At 41.4% G+C, this 22,622-nt stretch overlaps 1 protein-coding gene across 1 annotated transcript; it reads left to right on the forward strand.

The window, feature by feature from the left end:
• The first annotated feature begins 10,700 nt into the window (after nt 1-10,700).
• LOC136005378 (fructose-1,6-bisphosphatase 1-like) lies at nt 10,701-20,119 on the forward strand. The gene is made up of 7 exons (XM_065662794.1): nt 10,701-10,905; nt 12,601-12,763; nt 14,484-14,576; nt 15,595-15,738; nt 16,931-17,068; nt 18,580-18,699; nt 19,690-20,119. The coding sequence occupies exons 1-7, from the start codon at nt 10,736-10,738 to the stop codon at nt 19,879-19,881; spliced, it is 1,020 nt and encodes a 339-aa protein (XP_065518866.1). The 5' UTR covers nt 10,701-10,735; the 3' UTR covers nt 19,882-20,119.
• The last annotated feature ends 2,503 nt before the right edge of the window (nt 20,120-22,622 follow it).

Here is a 22,622-nt window from a genome sequence, read left to right on the forward strand (position 1 = left end):
TATAAAAATTAGTGTCTTTTTCCCTCTATAAAAATAAGCTAAATCAACTTCCAGCTGTGCCTGGTTGGGCAGTGCTTGCTCATCCTCCGTAATTAAGACACAGTGGAAGCTGAGGGCTGGATGTTTTGATGCCTGCTGTCTCATAAGGAGCTCACGTCACAAAACACACATGGGGCCTATTTAATTGGATTTGATATTCAGCCTATAAATGGCTGAATGTTATCTGGGCTTACAAACAGAAGGAAATACTGAATGTGCAAGGACACTTTGACATCTCTTTTTTTATGTAAGCTGGAAGAGTTAAGGATGTGGCACTTGGCAGCCTCACCCAATTAGAGCATTGAAAATTATCTCTTCCAACTCAAAATATGTTATTCTTACAGGTGTTTTTTGTTTTTTTTTTTTACAGTTCTCGTTTTTTTTCCTTTGAAGGTGATATATTTAGCAGACACTAGCAAAATGCCGCTCGCAGAATGACATGTAGTTTGCAGAATGCAAAGAGGAAAAGGTGAATAACTGGCAGTAAGGTTTTCACTGGCAATGGATCTTTTGTTCATACAAGCATTGCAGCATCTCCTCTGCAAAATCAGACACATCCTCATATGCCTCTTTTTGTCTGTTTTCTCTTATTCTCAAACTGTGGACTGTGTAAGGCAAGGGCTGTGTTTTTACTCTCAGTCTGTAGAATGCTAATAATCACTTCCATTGCTACAAAATTATGCCCTTCTTAGCAAACAATAACTATACTACCAAAAAAAAAAAATACAGCCATCACAACAACAGTACTTAGGGATATCAAATGTGGAAGGTCTAATCCTGAACTGCTAATCCAACTTCATTCACCATTGGAAATTGCCTGGAAGGAGCCAGACCGTGAGGACTGACACAGCTGTGGGAGCATGAGGAACATACAATGAGCAGGAGCAGAGACCTCATGGTAGTGAATACACTGTTTTCAGTGGTACTTAAATTATAATTCTGATTAGGAGTGGGTTTGAAAAACAGCGTCTATCTCTTCTCTACAGATATAGAATAGAGACAGCCCCTCCGCTCACTTGCTCGCCATCAATGCTAAGAGCTTCGAAACCTCTTCTGAAGGGAGAGACGCAAGAGGCTCCCCAGACCTGCCTCTGCCTCCGGAGAGCTGCCAGACTCTAGTTTTGCAGTAGTTTGGCATAAATAAGCATTGCCATCTGATGGCGGAGCTTTAGTACTGCACTGAAAAGTTGACAGGAAAGCAAGTGGCTTTTTTTCAAACGAAGTGTCAATGACTAAACACCAGATTTTTCCCGACATCACTTAATGCTGATTTTCTCATGATGAAAATCCTGTTTTCCTGAACTAAGCAGGGTTTAAACAGCAGGAAAGAGATCGCCTTGATGTCTGCAACATTAAAAACCCTTTTTGTCCCTGATCACTGTATTTCTAGCTTTTCCGTAGAGACAGGATGCTGGAAACTTTTGCTCAGCTTTTGCTTTTTCCCTCTCTGGCGGTGTTGCTCACAGCCGTTCAGACAAGCATAGGGTTTTAGGCAGTGAAACCTCTCTGAGTACACATACTGTGATTTTGGATGGTTGGCTTTTCCCAAGTGCCATTCTATTGTTCTAGGTGGCAGTGTGTTTTGCACTTGGACAGACATCCCTTATAAAAACCTTAGTTGTCTATTTGAGCTGTCAAGAGTGGTGTTTTCATTCTCCACTGTTGTACTTTTGGCAGTGATTTGTATAACTATGTCTCAGCCTCACCACTGTAAAATCAACCCAGGACACCAATGCTGCCAGGCTTACTCGGCACAGGAAGCCTGCCCTTCCATTCAGAACTCTGCTCCAAATTAACTGCCATCAAAAGAGACATACTGATGATCTCGGTGCTACTGCTAAACTGGGCCAGATCAAGCTAGCATTGGCTATGGGGCCTGGAAAAAGAAAAACATTGATTACTACAATTTATTTTAGGAGGAGAAAAATAAGTAGCTTGAAATTCTATGTCATAGTCTGTGCTAGGATATCAGAGTGTTTTACTAACTGATTATCTTCACAGCCTATCCTGTGAATGAGGCAAATCTGACATTGCTTTTCTCTGAAAGGCCAGGCAAAGGATTAAACTTTCTTAGCACACAGCTTTTCTCTTCCTCGGTTTGGAAGATGGTGCTCACAACTTTGTATCTTGCCAGTTTCCTCCTGGAAAGAAATGAGGTATTGAGATTATTTCTCCAGTAGCCTGGAAATCACTGTTAATTAGCTCATGCAGAGTTCCATGCTGCTAACAAGACTAAACCTAGCAGGTCTAAACTCAATACATATATATTTCTGCATGGTAATGCACACACACATATGCAAAACCCACAGTCCTTTGAAAAGTGGAACATACCTCAGCCACTTGATCCTTGGGTTTGCTATCCTTCGTCATGCATGGGCTTACTGTTATAAGACCTCTCACAGTTTTAATTTGTCACCTGGAAAGTACCATCTCATCTTTGTAAAAAGATACAACATTTAGAGAGGATCAATGCTATCTATAAGTGCTGGATATCTGCTCGTCTTACTCAGCATGCTCTACTGTATTCTGTACTAATGGCTTTCCACACGGTGAAAACAGAGGTGTAGGACTTCTGTTCTCATTCACATACACAAACATGCAACTTAAGTGGAGGTACGATTCAAATATTCAAATCTGTTCGACAAACCTTTAGCGTCAGTTTGCTCCAGCCTGCTCATAAGTGTCAAACCTGAGTACTTCTAAAGCAACAGCTTTACTAGACCCTGTTTGTTCTCTTGCTTGGTTTTGTAAGTTGTCACCCGCTATTTATCTCACTTCATTGGTGAAATGTGTGACTTCTCCTTCAGGTTTTCTGTGGTGCTTCTAAGAAAACAGATCAAGCACTTCCTGGCAAGACAGAGCTTTGACTGCTGTTTCAATGCATCCACTCCAGCCTTGCGTACAAAAAAAGGTACATCTTTATTATGGCCTCTACTTAAAATGCTGAAGATTTTCTCCACCATTACTCTGTAACGTGCCTGCTGCAGCATGCTGCAAACTGGACTTTCCTCTTACCAGAAGTCATACACAGCGTATCAGTGAAAATGGGTGCAAAACAGAGAATCAACCAGATGAATTTATAAGCAATTTCACAAATAAATTCTTAACCTTAATTAATTACAAAGAACTCTGCCAATAAAATAAATTACATTTCAGAGCCATTTATTGATTTGAACTTCCACATGGTTCTTTGTCTGCAAGCATGAGAAACTTGAACTTCAAGTTTTTAGCCCTACTGGCCTGTAATTATGCTCTCCTAACAACACTGTCGAAAAGCCTCCTTGTTCAGAATACAGTGAATTTTTATTTCATTACTTTGTACCCATTCAGGAGAGGTTTCAGGCAAGGAAACTACACCTCATAGTTCATAATCCTCGAGAAATATTACAGAAGAAAGCGGAAAAAAAATAGAGAATACATCTTTTGCACCATACTGAATGATTCAACTGTTGTTACTCTTTCTGTCACTAGTAAAATGTATGTGAAGTGTGAAGCATAGTCTCGAATAATACAGATGTGTATGAGTTAGGTGCTTGAACTGGTATCATCATCTCTACCAGCATCATCCCATTTGTTGGAAGCTGTGAGTGTGAAATTTTATCTCCCTGCTCTGATTTTTTTATCTTGGTTTTGGCCTGGGTGAAAATAGAAAAATTTGTAATAAAATAGAAATAATAAAATAGAAATTAAAAAAAATAGAAATAAAAATATAGAAATAAAATAGAAAAATTTGTAATCTGTAACACGCCCAGGAAATGGTCACCTAGCTGCAGTTTGCAGTGAGTTTTCTCAGCTACTTCTATTCTAAAAAGGGATAGACAATGTTCTATGAGTTGGGGCATGTTGATGTGCCCTAGATCTTAGGCCAGCCCTAGCTTCAGGCTTTTTGTATGTGTGAGCAGTTGCTGAAGAGGGTGAAATAAAGACATGAGATACCACTTTCTTCAGGGAAAGAGCTAACTTCTGGTCTGCAAGGGTAGTTTAGGCAGCAGATGGGATTAACATGAAAGGTTATTCCTAAAGTCATCTTGCCATGGTGAATGCAGTTCCAAATATCTTTGCTGTTTGTTTCTGCTGGTACAGTGCTGTACAATACCCTTATCCTCGGCATGAACACTGTTCTGTCTTAACAGAACTGTCAGAACTTAACAGAACTGTCTTAATCAATGTAGTCTTAATTCTTCCCACATATTAAAAGGATATTCTTATCATAATCATAGAGTCATAGAATAGTTTTGGTAGGAAAGGACTTTCAAAATTCATCTGCTCCAACCCTCCTGCGATGAGCAGGGACATCTTCAAGACATCTTCTTGGCAGGTGCATGAAGGGAGCAGTCATCTGCTGATCGTACCAATATCTGTTTGTTACTGTTATCTGTATGTTACTGAGTCGTGGTGTCTGAAAGGACTTCTTTTTCTTTTTCAGCGTTCATGAGGATAGTTCATCATGCTAGCTGTTTTCACTTACACTCCTTTCCAGATTTCCCACTGAATCCAGCTGACAGCTGCCCTCATCTGAGCCACACTCTGCTCATCACTTTCTGTCTCTCATCTGAGATCAGAGATCAGGCTTCCTTCACCTTTTTTGCAACATAATGCTGTTTTCATGAGCTTCCAGATGCCCTGTGGCCAGGCAGGCATCACAGAGGTCTAGTTCTCATCAACCCAGAAAAATTACTTGGCTGCCAGTTGCAGAAGCCCCACTAGAAGTGTTTGTCTGCGTCTCTCTGTGTGCATGCATGTACAGGCTTCTCCCATGCTCCAGTGTCACCTCTGCAATTGCACTGCCCTGGCCCCACTCACACAGTGGCAGCAAGTGGCCCTAGTGGAAGACATACTTCAGTGCCACAGCACTTCTGATCTTTCCTAGTCTAAAAATGCATGTTTGCTCTTTAAAAAGAAGGGTTGGAGAAGCCCTTGAAAACATGTCAACGAAAGTGATGTATTTTGCTGAGGTGGGTGATGTAACAGCCAAATATCCCCTGTGGAGTCAGCGTGCACTGGAAAAATGACGATGTGTCTATATTTTGAGGTAGTGGGCTGGCACCCCTTTTTGCTCTCTCCAGTCAATGCTGAATCCACCATGAGCATTCTTTAATACCTCTTCCACCACAAAATTTCTGTTCAGTGTTGTGGACTCCACAAGCCTCACCCCATCATTACTTCAGATGCTAGCTTCGACAGCTGGCTAAGTTTTATAAGTTGTTTCTAGGGCCAGAAGAACTGGGGGAGTCAAGTTGCTTCTGGACTCACTCAAGCAGGTCCATGTCCCCCTTGTGTTGAGGGCCCCAGAGCTGAACGTAGCACTGTAGGTGAGTTCACACAAGAGCAGAGTACAGGGGGAGAATCATCTCCCTTGACCTGCTGGTCACGCTCCTTTTGATGCAGCCCAGGACACGGTTCGCTTTCTGGGCTGCGAGCGCACACTGAAGCTGGCTTGTGTTGAGCTTCTCATCAACCAACACCCCTAAGTCCTTCTCTGCAGGGCTGCTCTGAATCTCCTCTGCCCAACCTGTAGCTGTGCCTGGGATTGCCCTGACCCAGGTGCAGGACTTTGCACCTGGCCTTGTTGAGCCTCATGAGGTTTGCAGAGGGCAGCCTCTCTTGTGTGTCAGGGTCCTTCTGGATGGCATCCCTTCCCTCCAGCATGTTGACTGCACCACACAGCTTGGTGTCATTTGCAAACTTGCTGAGGGTGTACTCGATTCCATTGTCCATATCGCCAGCAAAGATACTGAACAGTGCCTGTCCTCACACCAGCCCCTGAGGAGCACCACTTGTCACCAGCCTCCTCTTGGACATTTTGCTGTTGACTGTATCTCTTTGCTTGCAGCCATCCAGACAATCCACGAAGTGGTCCATCTGTCAAATGCGTGTCTCTCCAGTTTACAGACAAGGATGTTGTGTGGGACACTGTCAAATACTTTGCACAAGTCCAGGTAAATGACATCAGTTGCTCTTCCCTTATCCACTAATTCTGTAACCCTGTCATAGAAGGCCACCAATGGTTATCAGTAATTTTAAATGTTTGTTTTGTTGGGCTTTTCTTGCCTGTACTTTTGGTGTGGAACAGAATATTTATGGTAAAGAACAGGGGAAAACCATATAAACAGTCACTCAGGCTCATTTGTTTGGCCATATTTTTCAGACGTTACACAAAAAGATTCTTTTGTTCTGCATTGCTGCATAATGCTCTATAGTACATCTCACTACCTGAATTTCAGGTCAGACCTTCCTCACACTGCCAATAAAGCTGGAAAAGCCAACCACTCTTTCTTCTGTGCCTTTGTGCAAGAAAATACTTTCAGTTGTGCTGATAAACATTTGAGATTACCTAGAAATTCTGAACTGAATCATGTAAAGTTAAAATTACCAGAGCTGAAAAAATGCCTAAGTTAGACCTTCACAGCTGAACCTCTGTTAACAATGTCCATGTAATTAATCCTGAACAACAGGATCTGAAAAACCTGGACAGATTGTACTTTGAAATACAGCAATATAACTAGATATTGAGCCAGCAATTCAGTCGTTAATGGGAGATCTGTCCCAGCAATCTAACCACTGATCAGGGTCTAAGAACAGAGTTTGACCTTTTATGCAGTGTGTTCTTCCTCTGTCAGTCTTCAGTTTTCCAGGATCCCAGTTTAAATGCATAAAAGCAATCTTTTTTTCCATTTGGTTTTTAAAATGATAAATTGCATTGTGTAATAGTGACATTATGTCACTCAGTGTTGACAAAAATTATTTATTTCTGCAAAGTGAACTGTTATAGATTATAACTACACTTTAATACCTTCTTGGCTTAATATTGAGTGCATTGAAACCTTTACATGGTTTTAGCAGTTTTGTTTTGTTTTAGCTTTGTTGATGTAGGCTTGGTGTGATTACTTAAAAGTCTTTTAGTTTATACATTTCACAAGATGAGAAGTAACAACAAAAGTGATATCCAGGTAGCACATTCTTTGCTCTGCTTTCTTGGTAGTATCTTGTGGATAAGTAACAAATATAGAGATTTAAACATTACGGTTCAATATTCGTATTTCAGAGGCACATAGACTTCCTTTCTGGGACCTACTGTCTGCACATTAAGTGTTTTGTCACTCTGCAGAAAACTGCAAAGGCGCTCTTGACAGAGGCCATCTCTCAATAAAATGCTGACAATGTTCATACTACCACAAGAGGGCAGTAAGCAAGCACTTGGAAGGAAGTAAAGGAAAATCGTTTGCACTGTATTTTAATTAATATCAATCTCATGGTTCAATTCTGCTTATTAATCATAGGAAATAGTACAAATTATGAGGGTAATTTAATGCATAATATCTAATGACTCTTATTTTACAGCTACTGTACTAAGAATTTTTTTTTTTTTAGCCAATTTGTACTCATAATTGCATATGTTTAAATATAAATTTATTACTTTTGGTATCTTTCACCTGTGTCCTGAAATGTGAGGTGCTTTGCTATCAATCACAGTCATAAACAAATATTCTGGGATGCTGTCTCAGCAAAGGAAATTACTGTTGGTGAAACAAAGCGCTTTCTGAAGCAAGGAAGACAAAAGATTGATTGTCTGGCTAGAAATCCACCTGGTAATTTCCCATGTGGTATTCTTCCCTTCCTGGAGCTCTGCATTATGCTACTGCAGTTCCTCCTGATCCATCTCCTGCGGCATCCAGGACCAGCCTCAGTCATCCTCTTCGTTCTACTCCAGCCCTAAGCATCGCAGCATTGCAAGGTAGAGAGCATCTGCACATGGACACTCTTACTTCAAGAAAAAAAGGGCCTTTGTGAAGGGTTTTCACTCCCATTGTCTTTTTGGAAGTGATTTGAACCTACAAGAGGCAACATTCATGATAAAATACCTGGGGATTTCTCATCAGCATCTGTCTTATTTTCAAAAATAATTGAAGAGAAATTTGAAGATAAAAGTTTGTTTCAAAGAAGTTAAGTGGGTTTGTATGCTTATGGTTCTAAACCAGCTGTGAACCATGTCTAGTTGAACATCATGTGTTCGCAAACAAGACTGTTTTGTGAGCTGTTTCAGCAATGTTTAATCAACCAACACTGACCTTTCTTCTGAAGTGCCACAAATTCGTTTTCAATAAATGTTTAACTACTGATTTCTAAAGGGATAGGTTCACGACACAAAGAACCTACTTTTAATCTTACGCTGATTTTATAGTTCCCACATAGCATGGTTGCTGCAGGGCTGCATATGCATTTTAGCAGGTTAAAATTTTTCATCCGTATTCCAAATGTCTTTTTACATTGTGTTATCTCCTTCCTCACTTTGCTCCTGACGTTTTTCTGTCCTGTCCAAAAACATGTGAAAATACTGAAAAAGAGGAAAAAAATGAAGCTCATAGTCCAACACTGGTTAAGCTGCTGTCATACTATGAGCTATATATATTTGTTAAGACCTTTTCGCTTAACAAATGCATGTTTGAGAATGGATCAGAATAATCTCATGAGACCTATACTGCAGGCTGTGGTTAGTACAGACTTACCTAGAGAGCTTAGCTAGATAACCAGTTGTGACAGAAGGGAACATGCTTCAGATTGCAAAGTCTGCCTGAAAAGCTGGGTAAGTATCAGGCAACGTACGGCATTAAGCTTTATGTCTACCCTCAACCATTAATTATTTAATCTCAGTTTTCTATACTATAGTGGTATCCTAGAAATGACCAAAGTTTGCACATATTGCCAGGGGTGTGAAAATGAGTTAAGCTATAATACGTTGAGTTGTCTTGACTGCAGAAGATTATGAACATACTATATATGCTAAAAATAATTACATTGCTTCCCCACAGTGGAAAATGCACATCTGGATATACCAATGTGGAACTATAATCCCTTCAAATGATTGCTATTTCATTTCACAGTTTGCTTGTTTCTACCTGGCTTCTGTGGTAAGAACAAAGTAAAAGTCTTTTCCCACTTACCTCACCAACTCCCACGGGGCAAGGAATTCAGCTTAGAACTTGAGGAGGGTAGGCACAGCCCTGTGAGTAAGGTGTGAGAGGTAAGCTATTCTCAGGCATGGATGCCAAAACCTTAGGCTGTGACTACTTGTGGCTATTTTACACTGAACTACAGCTGTTCTGGAGATTACTGATGCATTTATTGGGGTTTTCACAATTAAGGTAAATTGTCCCAGACAGGCACCTCTGGAATTTGTTACCATAACTCATATATTCCCAGGCTGTTGTAGTCTGCTTGCTTCTACCAATTTAAAATGCACTGATCCAAAATTTTCTTGAGTCTTTCCGATTAATTGTTCTCAACTGTTAAAACTGAAGTAGCTGCTATAGGTGTTTGTAAAGCGTTGTGTACCCTTAAGGTACAGATGATCAATGTGTTTTGCATAAAGAAAAGAACATATATAGGCAAAGAGGTGCACATTTTACATTATTTTTGCCCTGCATTTGACATCACCTGGAATGATTTCAGTATGCGGTTTGAATTTTCGATTTGAGCCTGCTTATCCAACTCATGGATGTATTCTGCTGAAAAGTAGTCACAATTTCTTGGATTTATTTCCTTAGATAATGCAAACATAAAATGCCGGGTAGTATAACAAAGGTACAGAGTAAATCACTCGTATCCGTATTTGTGTTTGTCAAATTATTATGTGAAAAAGTGTATCTAGGGTCAGGTGTTGGGTGAATTTGCTTCACTTACTGGTGCCTGGATTTTTCTGATCAAATACTAACCGCAAAATGTATCGCTTGGTTTTGCTGCACAATCATCAGAAGGCTGAAGTCAAAAGCAGTGAGATTCCTGATTGTCTATGTACATTGGTGTGTTTTGCAGCAGTATTTCTATGAGGTGCATTAATTTCTAGCTTTTGGAGTGCAAGCTGATCTGTATCTTTTTATTCAACAAGTTTAGAGATTTTGTTACAAAACTCGTTGGGTTCTGCTGCCAGTAGCTGTTTCTTTGCAGCTTTTTTGTGGTGTTGGATATATTGGTGCGTGTGGGGTTAGCATGATCTCTTTAAACAGAAGAAGTTAATACTTGACGTAATAGGTTACTAAATGTGTGTTTTTTCTGTACCGCTGGGTCAGGATAAGAGCATTCCTGTGAGGCAGAAGACATTAACCTTGCTCTGTAGGTTGTGTGCAGTTCACCATAACCCAAATGTCACACTCAGAGTTTTGCAATCAAGCAGTGAAATGAAGAGGACTCCTAAAGTTTTGGGCACGCTTTCAGGAACATGAGCATTTAAGCGCAAGCAATGCAAACACTCCTAGCTGCCAGGACCTATATCTCGATTTGCTTTCTGTGCTATTCACATACTTGTGCCTCCAGCATCTGTTCCCCCACAGTGCATGGGAATTAGACATGCTTTGGTAAAAAAAAAAACAAAGCAACAAACCAAACCAAACCAAAACGATGCTTGCGAGGTTCCCCTGCCACGGTTTTTCTGGGAGAAAGGTAGAGTAGGGCTCCTCTCATCCTCACTCCCATCCTCATGCCCAGCTGCATCTGCATCCTCATCCCCATCCCCATCCTCATCCCCATCCCCATCCCCATCCCTACCCCAGGTTACCTCCAGCCCGGAGCGGTCCCCCCCCCGTCCCGGGCTCTCTCCGCCCGGCCCCGCCTCAGCCCCGCCCTGGGCCCGGCTCCGCCCCTCGGGGGCTAGTGGCAGTGGCGGCGGCCGCTGCTGCCGCACTGCCCCCGCGCCGCCACCATGACGGACCGCTCCGCCTTCGACACCAATGTCATCACCATGACCCGCTTCGTGATGGAGGAAGGCAGGCGGGCGAAAGGCACCGGGGAGTTCACGCAGCTCCTCAACTCCCTGTGCACGGCCATCAAAGCCATCTCCACCGCCGTCCGCAAAGCAGGCATCGCCAACCTGTGAGTCCCGGGATGCTGGGGGTTGGAGAGCCGGCGGCGTCATCCTGCACCTTCCCGCACCCCCGCGGATCCAAGGGATCCTGATGCCTCCGGGGTGGTGGGGATGGAGGGTGTCACCCGAAAGGCGTGTCAGTGGGGTGACGACCACCCACCCCTTACACAGAGCTGTAAGCAACTCCTTTAGTATCTTGGAATCTTGATTTTCTCAAGTGAAATGGATCCTATGACTTTTTAATAAGATGAGGCTTGCATTCTTTGACACATGTCTGCTGCTGATAGACCTTCATGCAAACTTTCAGCAGATTGGGTGCTTTTGGGTGTCAAAATATGTCTGACACACTGCTCACTGTAGTCAGTAGCTTAATATGAAAGTGCTGGTTTATGCTGTGAGACGTTTAATCAAATTCAGTGTGCTTTTTTTCGTACTGCATCATAGTAACTTGAGTGTCTCTATGGAGCTTTGGATGTCTAAGGCCTTTAGAAAGAGCACTGGTCAGGAACAGTAGTCATCCACCCAAAGGGGAGTTGCCACAGCCCCCTCCCAGTTACCGGCTCTCTGCGGGGCACCCTGCCGTATCTTCCCACAAGTCCCCAACAGATGTAGTGGGAGAGCTGTAGCTGCTGACCATGTGTAGGTTTCGCTCTGAGATTAGAACTTGTGCCTCCGCTCACAAGCATGGTGTTCGAAGTACATTGTTTCCTAACAGCACTTTTATGCTTGCAGAAAAGTGTTCAAGCTACTGTAGGAAAGAGAGGAAAAAAAACAGAGCATTATGCCAGGTCTTTTTCTTGTGCATAAAACTGAAGGAATGAAGTACATGCCTGAAGTAGAGTGTTCAGGGTTATTACAAAAAGACCTACAATACCGGTATTCAGGCTAATCAACGAATTGCAGCAGAAGTATGTAAGAGTCATCTGAATGTGAGCAGAGCTGGCTATTGTTTTTCTGCTCTAAGAGTTAAGCTTCCCATCTCTCTCTGTTTTGCGTGCTTTCAAAATCTCCTATCGCAAGGTCTCATGGTACTTCCTGATGCGAAATGGTTTGATGCAGATTAGTTCTCAGGGTTTGATTTGTGTTCTGTATTTTCTTTTCTCAGTTTTATTCCCAAGGAAAGTTTTACTACTTGAAGTCAAAACTGAAAACATCGAACCCTAAAAATGTTGATTTATCTGTGAGCATCTGTGTTTCATCATATTGCTAAGTAGGAGCGAATTACATAGAGAAGTTATACCGTAACTATGTTGTCAGATTCATTGTTACTTTTTAAGTGTAAGTTTTCTAAAGAAGTCTTATCTTTTAGGGTATACAGCTATAATATTGGAATTTAGGATTCAGGGGCAGTATTTAGGTCTTAAATGTAATTCCTCATTAAATAACACAGGTATGGTAAGTCAGCTTTCACAGCCTGACGTGGCTATGTTTGCCTTTAGTTTATGGAGTATGAAAGGTGATTCCTTGTTTTGTGTTCCTCATGTTCAGTGTCTCTGGATTTGCCGCCACAGCTAATGTTACTAGGTCTTGGCAAGGATCCATGGGACAGTAAATAAAAAACAGGCTTAGAGAACTGAGAGATCATCCAAAAGTGGTGTTTGTTTTTCAAGACGTTTTACAAGCATAAGATTGCCATAAACAGGGTGCTTTGGAAGATGTAGTGCCCCGTTCTCATGAAATGCTCTCTCTTGTCATTGCTCCAGCTATGGGATTGCTGGGTCTACCAATGTGACAGGAGATCAAGTGAAGAAGTTGGACATCCTTTCTAATGACCTGGTGATTAACATGCTCAAGTCATCCTTCAGTACATGCGTTATTGTGTCGGAAGAAAACAAGGATGCTGTGATAGTGGAAACTGAGAAACAGGTTAGTAGCTTTAAAAATTTTCGCTGCTTGGCTTCAAATCAGCTTTTACAGGTGTATTGCTTCAGGTTTGAGAAACTGAAACTGACCTAAAAATTTCAGAAAACCTGTACTTTTTTATACTGGCAAATGAAAGGGGTGGGCTGGGCAGGGAAAGTGTCATTCAGCATTTGTTCTTTCTGTTAATTCTGCCCTGGAGACTGATTCTTACTTTTATTTTATTCTGTTGTTCCTCCCCACCTTCTTTTTTCTCACGTTTTCCTAATTGTGGAGGAAAGTTATCTCTTGCCTATCCCATCTGATCTCTGGGATAAGCAAGAGATATGTTCTGACCCCAACAAGCCCTTTTCTGAAGTGGCTTTGTCACTAGGACACTGGGTACCTGTTCAATGCAGACCAAATCTCGAGTTTTTAATTCATGAAAATTCTCCTTGAAGACCATGAACGATCCAGCAACAATAAAGCAGAAATATTTTAAATTTATTTATATTCACATGTACTTGTTGAGTCATAGCTCCTTTTTTCCTAGCTAATATTTTGGTGTAAAAAAGTAAAAATCTGAGTAAAAAAGTAGCACAACAACCCTGACTAAAACATGTTTTATAAAGTATAATAATATTTGCTTTGCTGAAGCAGTTCTCTCTTTTTCTCCCTGCTGAGGAATCTTGAAAAATTATTTTATAGGCATTGGATGAACAAAGATTGCTTTAGATCAGAACAAACATGATTTCATATCCTCACTGAGGGAGGCTCACTGTTAATGCTTTTCTAAATTACATGTGAGCAACTTCAGAGTAGAGAATTGGTGGACTTAAGTAAGTTCCTGGCATTCCGGCATGCAGGATGAAATCGAATGAAAAGGAAATATATATATAACTGTTATATATGTAAGCAAATATATAAATAACTGTTGTTACACATGATTATCAAAATGACTGTGGATAAAATAAAGGGAAAACAAGCTATTTAAAATCTACAGTTGATTGAGCTGTTTTCTTTGTACTGGTAGTTTCCCATAGCTATAGGAATCCTTAATACAGCAGTAGGCAGAGATGATTCGTTTTTTGGTGGGGAACTCCAAAAGCTGTGTTTCTTACCAAAGATTAGCTAAGGTAATTTCTGACCATCTGTGCATGCAGAGCATAGATAAAGTTTAATGTTTAAGATAAAATGAAATGTGTGGTTTATGAATGTAAGCTGTTAAAGCCGTTTTAAATGTCTCTTATTTTTAGCTCTACATGAAAAAGACTGATCTTCTTATCTCTTTTCCTTAAAGCCGTTTTGCTAGAGACAAGAAACTCTAGCCTGAATAGATATTAGATATTACAGAATACTTATCAAAATGCAAAACCATTAATTAAGTAGATGAAGCTAAGCTAATAAGTAAAAATATATCTTCTATATATATAAATATAATGTATACTTAATAATATATAATAGATATAATTCTGTAGGAAAATCTTTCCCATGTCATCTCCTATTACTTACTTCAAAGATTTCCCATCTTCTGCAGTGGCACAAATCTTGCAGTTGTAATCAAGGATGGAATCTGGGCCAAAGAATTTCTGACATTTGAATTCAGTTCCTTCATAATCTATAAAGCCTTTTAGTTTATATTGTTTTGAAAGTCTCTGATACAATTTATCTTCCACAGTATTTTTATTTAGGGGAAGTGGGCAAATAATGTCAGTAATCTATTTGATACCTCTTTTGTGTTTTCTAGGGTAAATACATAGTCTGCATAGACCCTCTAGATGGCTCATCAAATATTGACTGTCTTGTTTCCATTGGGACTATCTTTGCCATCTATAAAAAGGTAAAATGATTTCATGTAGGATAGGAAAAACTACTACTGTGCATCTTTTGATGAAACATAATTTCTTGTGAAGACTTAAAATCTAACCAAACTTGTTTGTGAAGGAGGCTTTTTGGACCAGCTTTAAGTTAGATCTGCTATTTCACAGACACTTGTATAGAACATTTGTGAGGGATGTGCATTAGTGTCTTGGAAAATGAGTTGCCTATTTGTAATGGACGCCTGGCTGATACTTAATTATCCAGCTAAAGAAATTATCCCTCACAATGAATCAGGTCTTAGGTTTCATGAATATTTGTGTTGAGACAAAATACCATGTGTTTGTCATCTACCTGGGGAATGTGCTTTCAGGTTTTCTTGTTCTCTGTGCTAATATTCCTGCTAGCCTGAGGACAGGCTTCAAACACAAACCAGAGATGAAACATGGCATGTACATTTGAAGTGTCTAATTCACTTTGAAAGGCAGAAACCTTGTCTGAAGGAGCTTGAAATACCGGACCTACATGCCAGAAGATGGGGGAAAAAGTAAGATAAACCACACCTGGCTGTCCATTTTAATCATCTTTTGTATGTTGTCATATATTCCAAAATAACTATTTTTGACCTCATTTTTGTATGAAGCAAAAGAAAACAAAAAAAAATTCAAGTACTTTTGATCACCTGTGCACTCCGTGAGTCATTTTCATTGCTTGCTCTTTAACTGTGCCTTGGTGGTTTCCTTTGAGCTGTGTTCATCATCACCCACAAGGAGGTACACAGCTCTATATTATCACCTTAATTCTTTCCGGTTTCCTGCATTCCAACTAGGCTTATACAAGAGCATTTCTAGATCACTGTGTTTGTCTCCTCCTTATAATTTGTAGTAGTGCATCCAGTAGGAATCTTAGCTGTTGATCATGGTCATTTGTGCCACCTCATGCATTGTTATGGAGTAAAAGACTGTCCTTGTCCCAGGGAGTCCAGTTATGCACGAATTACAGAAATTAAGTTAATTTGCCTGTGCTCCTTCTTATTGTAGGTGTCCCCTGAAGCACCTTCTGGGAAAGATGCTTTACAGCCTGGGCGTAATCTTGTGGCAGCTGGTTATGCTCTCTATGGGAGTGCCACAATGCTGGTACTGGCCACTGCAGCTGGAGGTGTCAACTGTTTCATGCTGGATCCGGTGAGAATGTCGTCTGTTTTTTGTTAGGTGTAAAAAGGTACTGTCTGTAAGAACCGTTTGCCCCCCTCCCCCCGAATCAAACAAAGCAGCAATTTTCAAGCTAATGTGGAGAAGTATGCTAAATAACAAATCAGCAGTAATGTCATGAGATTTCTGTGTTCTGCCTGTCCGCTACAGTGGTGCTATATGATTCAACAGTGGGAAGACAGGCAAGTCAGTGAAGCAAATATACAGCATGCGTCAACCCATGTGACATTTAAAATGAGCTGTTTTCTGCAAGGCAGAATGCCCTTTAAGACTTTTTCTTTTCCTTAGTGTTAGGACCTTAGTAAAGCAGAGAAAGAGAAATATTTAACCTTCTTCTGTGTTTTCAGATCCCACCATTATGTGTAAAAGAGTAAGTGAAGTGTGTGGGTGTGTTTGATATTCTAGCCCATGTTGACCTCATAAGTTAAAATAAAAGCTGTGTTTGTCATAACGGAAAGTAGCTTGCTTGTAGTGAGCTGGTTTTTTTTTTAACCAGTTAGTCATGCTGTGCTACCTGCTAGTGTTAAATGTTTAGAACGTGCAGTGGTCAAGCTGCAGGAAATATTACTTGGTGCCCCTTGTTACAGCTCAAGTAGCTGCATGGTATTTTGTCTATATTTAGGTAGCAGATTTAACTTTGAGCATGCATGCACGTTATTGTGTTTATTTTTATCACTAACTTGGGAATCTAATGAAAACTAAACAGACCAGACCTTGGTTGCAGAGATTGCCTCTCTTGACTCCAGTGATCCAGTTAGCCCAACCTAAAATGAACTAGAATTTATTAATATCTACAGCTATTTGAAGATGTTTATACATTGCTTCAGCCGATGCTCAGTTTCTAAACTCCCCAGAGCTGTACCAGCAAGATGGTGGAGAGCTCAATAAATACACAAGCACTGGTATTTTTTTGGCACTGAAAAGTGATAGAGAGCTGGGAGTGGTGGTGTGAAGAAGCTTGCTTGACCCCAAGACTTTGTGCTCTGTGTTTCATGTATGAAAACCCGCTTCTGATCTAGAATACTTTTTTGTAGGTACTGAGTTACTAATGATAATGGCAGCAGTAGTAAATTTTTCCTGAACTGTGTACGCACTTGTTTTTTGCTTTTGTTTGTAAATAATGAGCAATTAATGTGAACAAATCGGTTTTCTTTCTTATTGCTAGGCAATTGGAGAATTCATTTTGGTGGATAGGGATGTGAAAATCAAAAAGAAGGGAAATATCTACAGTCTCAATGAAGGCTATGCTAAATACTTTGATCCTGCAGTCACAGAGTATCTCAAAAAGAAGAAATACCCTGAGGTAAAGGATCCTGTTTCAGAGAAAGTTTCTGACAACAAGCAACACTCATAATTTCCAACTTTATGACCAATCACTGTTCAGAGCTTGGTTTTGTTTCCTACCCATTTAAAACTTATCACGTTGGACTGACAATTAGATAATTAGAGCAGCAGTTGATGTGACCAGATATTTCACCATCCTTCTGTTCTGCTCTTCACCCTTCACCTCTTTTGAATGTTTTTTTGGGGGTTTTTTTCCTTCTTTTTTCTTTCCTTTTTTCTCTTTGTTTTAAATCTTTCCTTTCGGCTGGGGGCCCGAGTAATGGTGCTAGAGACAACACTGGGCATCTGGTAGCCAAGTAGAGAGAAGTATTATCTGGTCACGAAGAAATTTGGTTGACATGTGTGTTAGATTGCTGCTTCCTCGCTGCAGCATCTGCGTATGTGGAGAACTGCGTGAGGACAGCAGTGAGTCACTGCTGAGTGATAACACAAGCTGGGTCCTGCAGGGGCCTCTCACTTAAAAATCTAGTGTAGTTTCAGGGTCCGCTTCATGGTTTGGCAACTTCCTGGTGTCAGGAGGCCTGAAGGTCTAAGGAGTGCCCATAAAAATCATGTCTGTTTTCATGCCTCATGCCTGTCATCACTGGAATTATTATGTGGACATTGAAGTGTAAACGTTTACTGTTAACTGTTTGTGTACCTTCTCGACTTCCTGATCTTGCTTAGAACAAACACTGGTGTTTTCATCTGGCATCTTGCCACTCTTAAGTTGTGGCTTATTTAGATAATAATTAATATACTGTCTGGAGTATAGTAAGGAAATTGTACCAGTAGCCGACTACTGACTTTTTCTTTCCAAAAACAAAAATAAAAGTAGAACATGGCAAAAATGTGTAGAAGAATGTGTAGAAAGGAAATTCTTTCCTGTTAGGGTCATGAGACACTGGAATTGGTTGCCCAGGGAGATTGTGAGTGCTCCATCCCTGGCGGTGTTCAAGGCCAGGTTGGATGAAGCCTTGTGTGGGATGGTTTAGTGTGAGGTGTCCCTGCCCATGGCAGGGGGGTTGGAACTAGATGATCTTGAGGTCCTTTCCAACCCTAACTATTCTATGATTCTATGATTCTATGATTCTATGAAACAGGAAAGGTCACTTCTTTTGCTCCTTGGTATTTTTTTCTCCTACAAAGAAAACATCCCAGCATCAGTTCCTAGCACTTGATCTTTTATCTACTAGAAATGCAGTGTTTTTTAAAGGTTAGAGCACTGATGGAGAGCTGGGATGCATTTTCTGTTGTAGGCACTAACACTCATCTATCCTGAAATATTCTGTCAGTCCTTTTGCTTGGATTTTCTCGGATTTTCTCAGTTAGAAAATGAGGAGGAAGCTTGATTTTTCTCCAAAACTACTTTGAAGAACAATACAGATGAGTTGGATGTTAAGATGAGTAAAGAGGGTGGGTGGATGGTCGGGGAGATGAGATTAACCTGATGTGCTTGAAAGTTACACTTATTTAAATCTCTTTCTGTAGGATGGCAGTTCACCATATGGTGGGAGGTACATAGGATCTATGGTGGCTGATGTGCATCGCACACTGGTGTACGGAGGAATCTTTCTGTATCCTGCTAACTCCAAAAGTCCCAAAGGAAAGGTAAACCTGAATAAGCCCAATTATAGAAAATGTTACATTAGATATCTCAGTATCACAGAACAGTATTTTGACTGCAGAACATGTGTTTTACAGCTTGGTAGTTTGCACTTCTGATGTGTGAGTGTGGCTACCCCTTGCACACTGTCACAAGTGACAGCAACCTGTTGTCAGAGACCCACTTCAGGGCTACTGCTAGCGTGTTTCGACTGCACTGACGTCCCTTTATCCCCAAGCATTTTCAGATTACAGAATTTATCAGGGGATATGCTGCTCAAACAGGCTTCTCTATACCATCTACAACCAAACTGGGCTGGCCACAACCAAGTGAAACATTACAAACAATGCACATTACCCTGAGATTCCTATTACAAGCTAGTATGTAAGAAGCCTAAGGGTAGCGCGCCCCTTATGAGTAGCTCTGCCCAAAAGAAAACCATCTTGTGTCTTGTACTTGGTAGCACTGCCTTATCTGGAGGAACTATGCCTGGCTGCCTCTGCCAGGACAGCAGTCCATCAGGGAGGATCACACACTTGCAGGCTGACCAGGGGACTGTTTATTCAGCAAAGACCTTTCACGTGTTTTGCAATTGTCTGTAAATTATTGCTTCAGGTTGTAGATAAGATGCAGTTATTCATTAGAGAAATGTAATAGCACACTCAGGGCCACTGTTTTTCTTTTCACACAGGCCTACGTGGTCTGCTGCCTTGTTAAAGGTTGCGTTGTACATATGAGCTTTATCCCTGTGTAAAGAGCACAATGCAAACATAAGCTATGGAGAAAGCACTCAAAATTGGGCAAATTCACTGCGTTCACTGTATTTTGTTTAAAGTAAAAATCCACACGATTTCATTCCTGAGCTAAAGTTTACATGAAATCTGGAGTACTTGGAGTGTTGACTGGTTTTAAATCAAATGCCAAATGTCTTTACATTTCACTGTTCTCAGCATTACCTGGGCTGACTGTTGCCATTTTTTATTTTTCTCTTTTAGCTGAGGCTGCTCTATGAATGCAATCCAATGGCTTTTGTTATTGAGAAGGCTGGGGGAATAGCAACAACTGGGCATCAAGCAATACTAGATATAGTGCCTGAGGATATCCACCAAAGAGTGCCTGTTGTCTTGGGATCTCCTGATGATGTGAAGGAGTACCTTGAGATAGTCAGGAAGCATTCAGCTAAGTAGAGGAAGCTTGCTGGAGTCACTGTGGAAATGGGGAGAAATGTCGGACAGCTGAACCAAGAAACACATTGCAGTACTGCAAAGTTGAGCTGTCTGGCCGCTGTAGCAAGACAGCAGATGAGCCATATTTTCTTAAGATTTTTTTTTTTTAAGTGAAATCTTGTGCAATTGCATTGTGCAATAAAAGGCATTTAAAGATTGTATTAAAGGAAGCATTAAAAGTAAAAGCAAAGGAAAAATGTTTACTTGTTCATTTATCATTTGTCATTACACAAAAGCCACTGTGCTACAGGGCAATACTGCGTTGCTTTAATGAACTAGTGGAAGATGCAACCTTCTCAGACAAGCTGCAGCATATCCTGAGAATATCTATGTCCTCTTCTGAAAACGCTGTGGTAAAGACTCTGCAGCCTCTTACAGTGAGTGACGTTTCCTAGATCAGTCTGTAGTTGTTTGGCAGCAAGTATCAATGCTGAAGTGGGCACCTTCACATGTTGTTTCTAGGCCCCAGAAGTTACTCACGGGACTTCGGTCTGGGCTTAGTCGGACTGAGATTTAACATTTGTGAAACCAGGTACATTAGTGTATGCTAATTCTGGCACATACTGTTAATATTGCCAGTTGGCATTCTGTCAGATCCAGTTACACAAGGATGGAAAATGGCATTTTGAAGGTGGATTTTGAATTGGGTAAGGAGCATGTGTAGACAGCTTTGGCACCATTCTGCTTTGACAACCTGGCTATCTTTGCCAGAAATTAACCTGCTTGCTTGATGAAAAAATGAACGTCTGTGTTGCTAGCAACCCCCACCAGATGTTCTTTGTGTTATTTTTGGAGTGTGCATTACCATGGAAAGGGATTCTGCTGCTCAAGCAGAATTAAGTTGCAAAGATCCCCACAAAGCATACTGACATTTAATATGCTGATTCAGAGCATGCTGCTGGGAACACAACATTAGTGCTTGAGAGCTAGATAGGCTGACCACCTGTCTGGGTATGGTTTATGTTCATGACTCACAAGCTTTTTTGAATTGGTCCAAATCTACAGATCTTTGACATTTCTAACTGCCCCCTTACCTTTGCCGAACTCCGACTAAGGGATGTTGCTGCTGGGTAGACTGCTACTGAACTTCCACTCAAGCTATGGTCCGGGAGCCCCTGCCTAAGGGTGCAATGAGCTGTAAATCTGCTTATCTGAGGATTTTGTATGCATCAGTGCAGATAGCATGTCTGAGCTTGGTTCTTGTAAAACAAGAAGAAAAGAGGAGGGGGGAACCCAGAGGCCATGGTGCAAAAGCGTAGTCTGGGAGACATGGAAAAACACTGGAAAAAAACCTGGGAGCCCTTGTTCTGTCACAGGTTGTTTGGGGCACTTGGAGGCATACTGGCACACCTTAGATGGGTGTTTTGGTTTTGTCTGTAGGCTGACCTTTCATAGTTAGCATTTTCTGGCAGGGACTGAATGGCCCAGTTTCCACTGAAAATGCTGTTTCCAATAAGGCTTGCTCTGTGAAGACAGGGCTTTCAGGGACTTGAGCCCTGAAATCATCTGGACAGCGCTGGAAATCTCCAACTGAGCTCTTCTTCTGCCTGTGCACTCGTCTTTCATATTGTGAGGGCCTAAGTCTGGCCTTGCACAGGACCTTGCCCCTCTGTAGGCCAAGCTCTGCTCTGGGAAATGAGCTGACCATGGCTTATGTATTTTGCCTGATATGCACCTGCAAAATCAGTCACCCGCAAAAGAGAAACCAAGTGGCATGCTATCTGGCTTCTGACTACTTCCCCCTGGGAGAAGGCTCAAACCCCCACCTCCCAGTGAGGTGCCCTTGTTGCCAGCCTGGGGGCCAGCCTGGAAGGAGAGGGTTTAGTACCCCAACCTGTGAGTGCTGTGCCATGATGTGGGAGAGGACTTCATGAAACCAGACAGAAAGTGGGACAGCTGTGTACTGGGGGAATCCTGGGGCCTGGAATCCTTCTTGCGCTAGGACCAGTGCTGCTTCCTTTGCCTCTTCATGTGAGCAGCAAACCACTGGGATATGACCATGCTCTCTCTTTTGTGAAAGAAAGAAAAAAATGCACTCCTTGCATCTGTTTTGCCTTTTCATTGTGATTTTTTGCCACTTCATTGTGATTTCAAAAGAAACAGAAAGTCTGCCTTTTGACAGGGTATGAAGGTACCAGGAGTGGCTGGAGATTTCCACCTCACACAGCAAAACACTTCCAAAGGAATTGCATGGAATGGCTCTGGCACATGCTTTATAGCACTTTAAAGGGCTCCATGCTCACTAAATCAGCCATAGCCAGCAGCATGGTGAGAAGGACTAGATCTCTCAGGTTCTGGATGCTGCTCCTCAGGGAAAGTGCACGAATGTTGTTGTCATACACAACTTTTTTAGATCCTTATGTTTTTAATTCAACCTGCACCCAGAGCCATGGCACAATTTTTTATTTAATATACTAAGCAGAGGATAGTTGGAAGCCCTTAGAGCTCTTTTCTGGTTTCCATATATCAGTTTGGACTACAGTGCCTCACTAGTCTGTTGGCACAACCTGACAGACAGTATGCACATCGGCCGTTTTTGTCTAGTTGTAGTAATTCATCAGCTGTATTCTGCACTCAAGCTCTTCCGGGGTCCCTAGGCTGCATGTATCTATTTTTAAGACACCATACTGGCAGCAGGCAAAGGTTATAGAAGGAAAGCCAATACTGCCTGTGTTTGCTAGGTCAGTTCCCAGTGGTTTGGT

This window comes from Lathamus discolor, chromosome Z (genome assembly GCF_037157495.1).
Source record: "Lathamus discolor isolate bLatDis1 chromosome Z, bLatDis1.hap1, whole genome shotgun sequence".
Taxonomy (NCBI): Eukaryota; Metazoa; Chordata; class Aves; order Psittaciformes; family Psittacidae; genus Lathamus; species Lathamus discolor.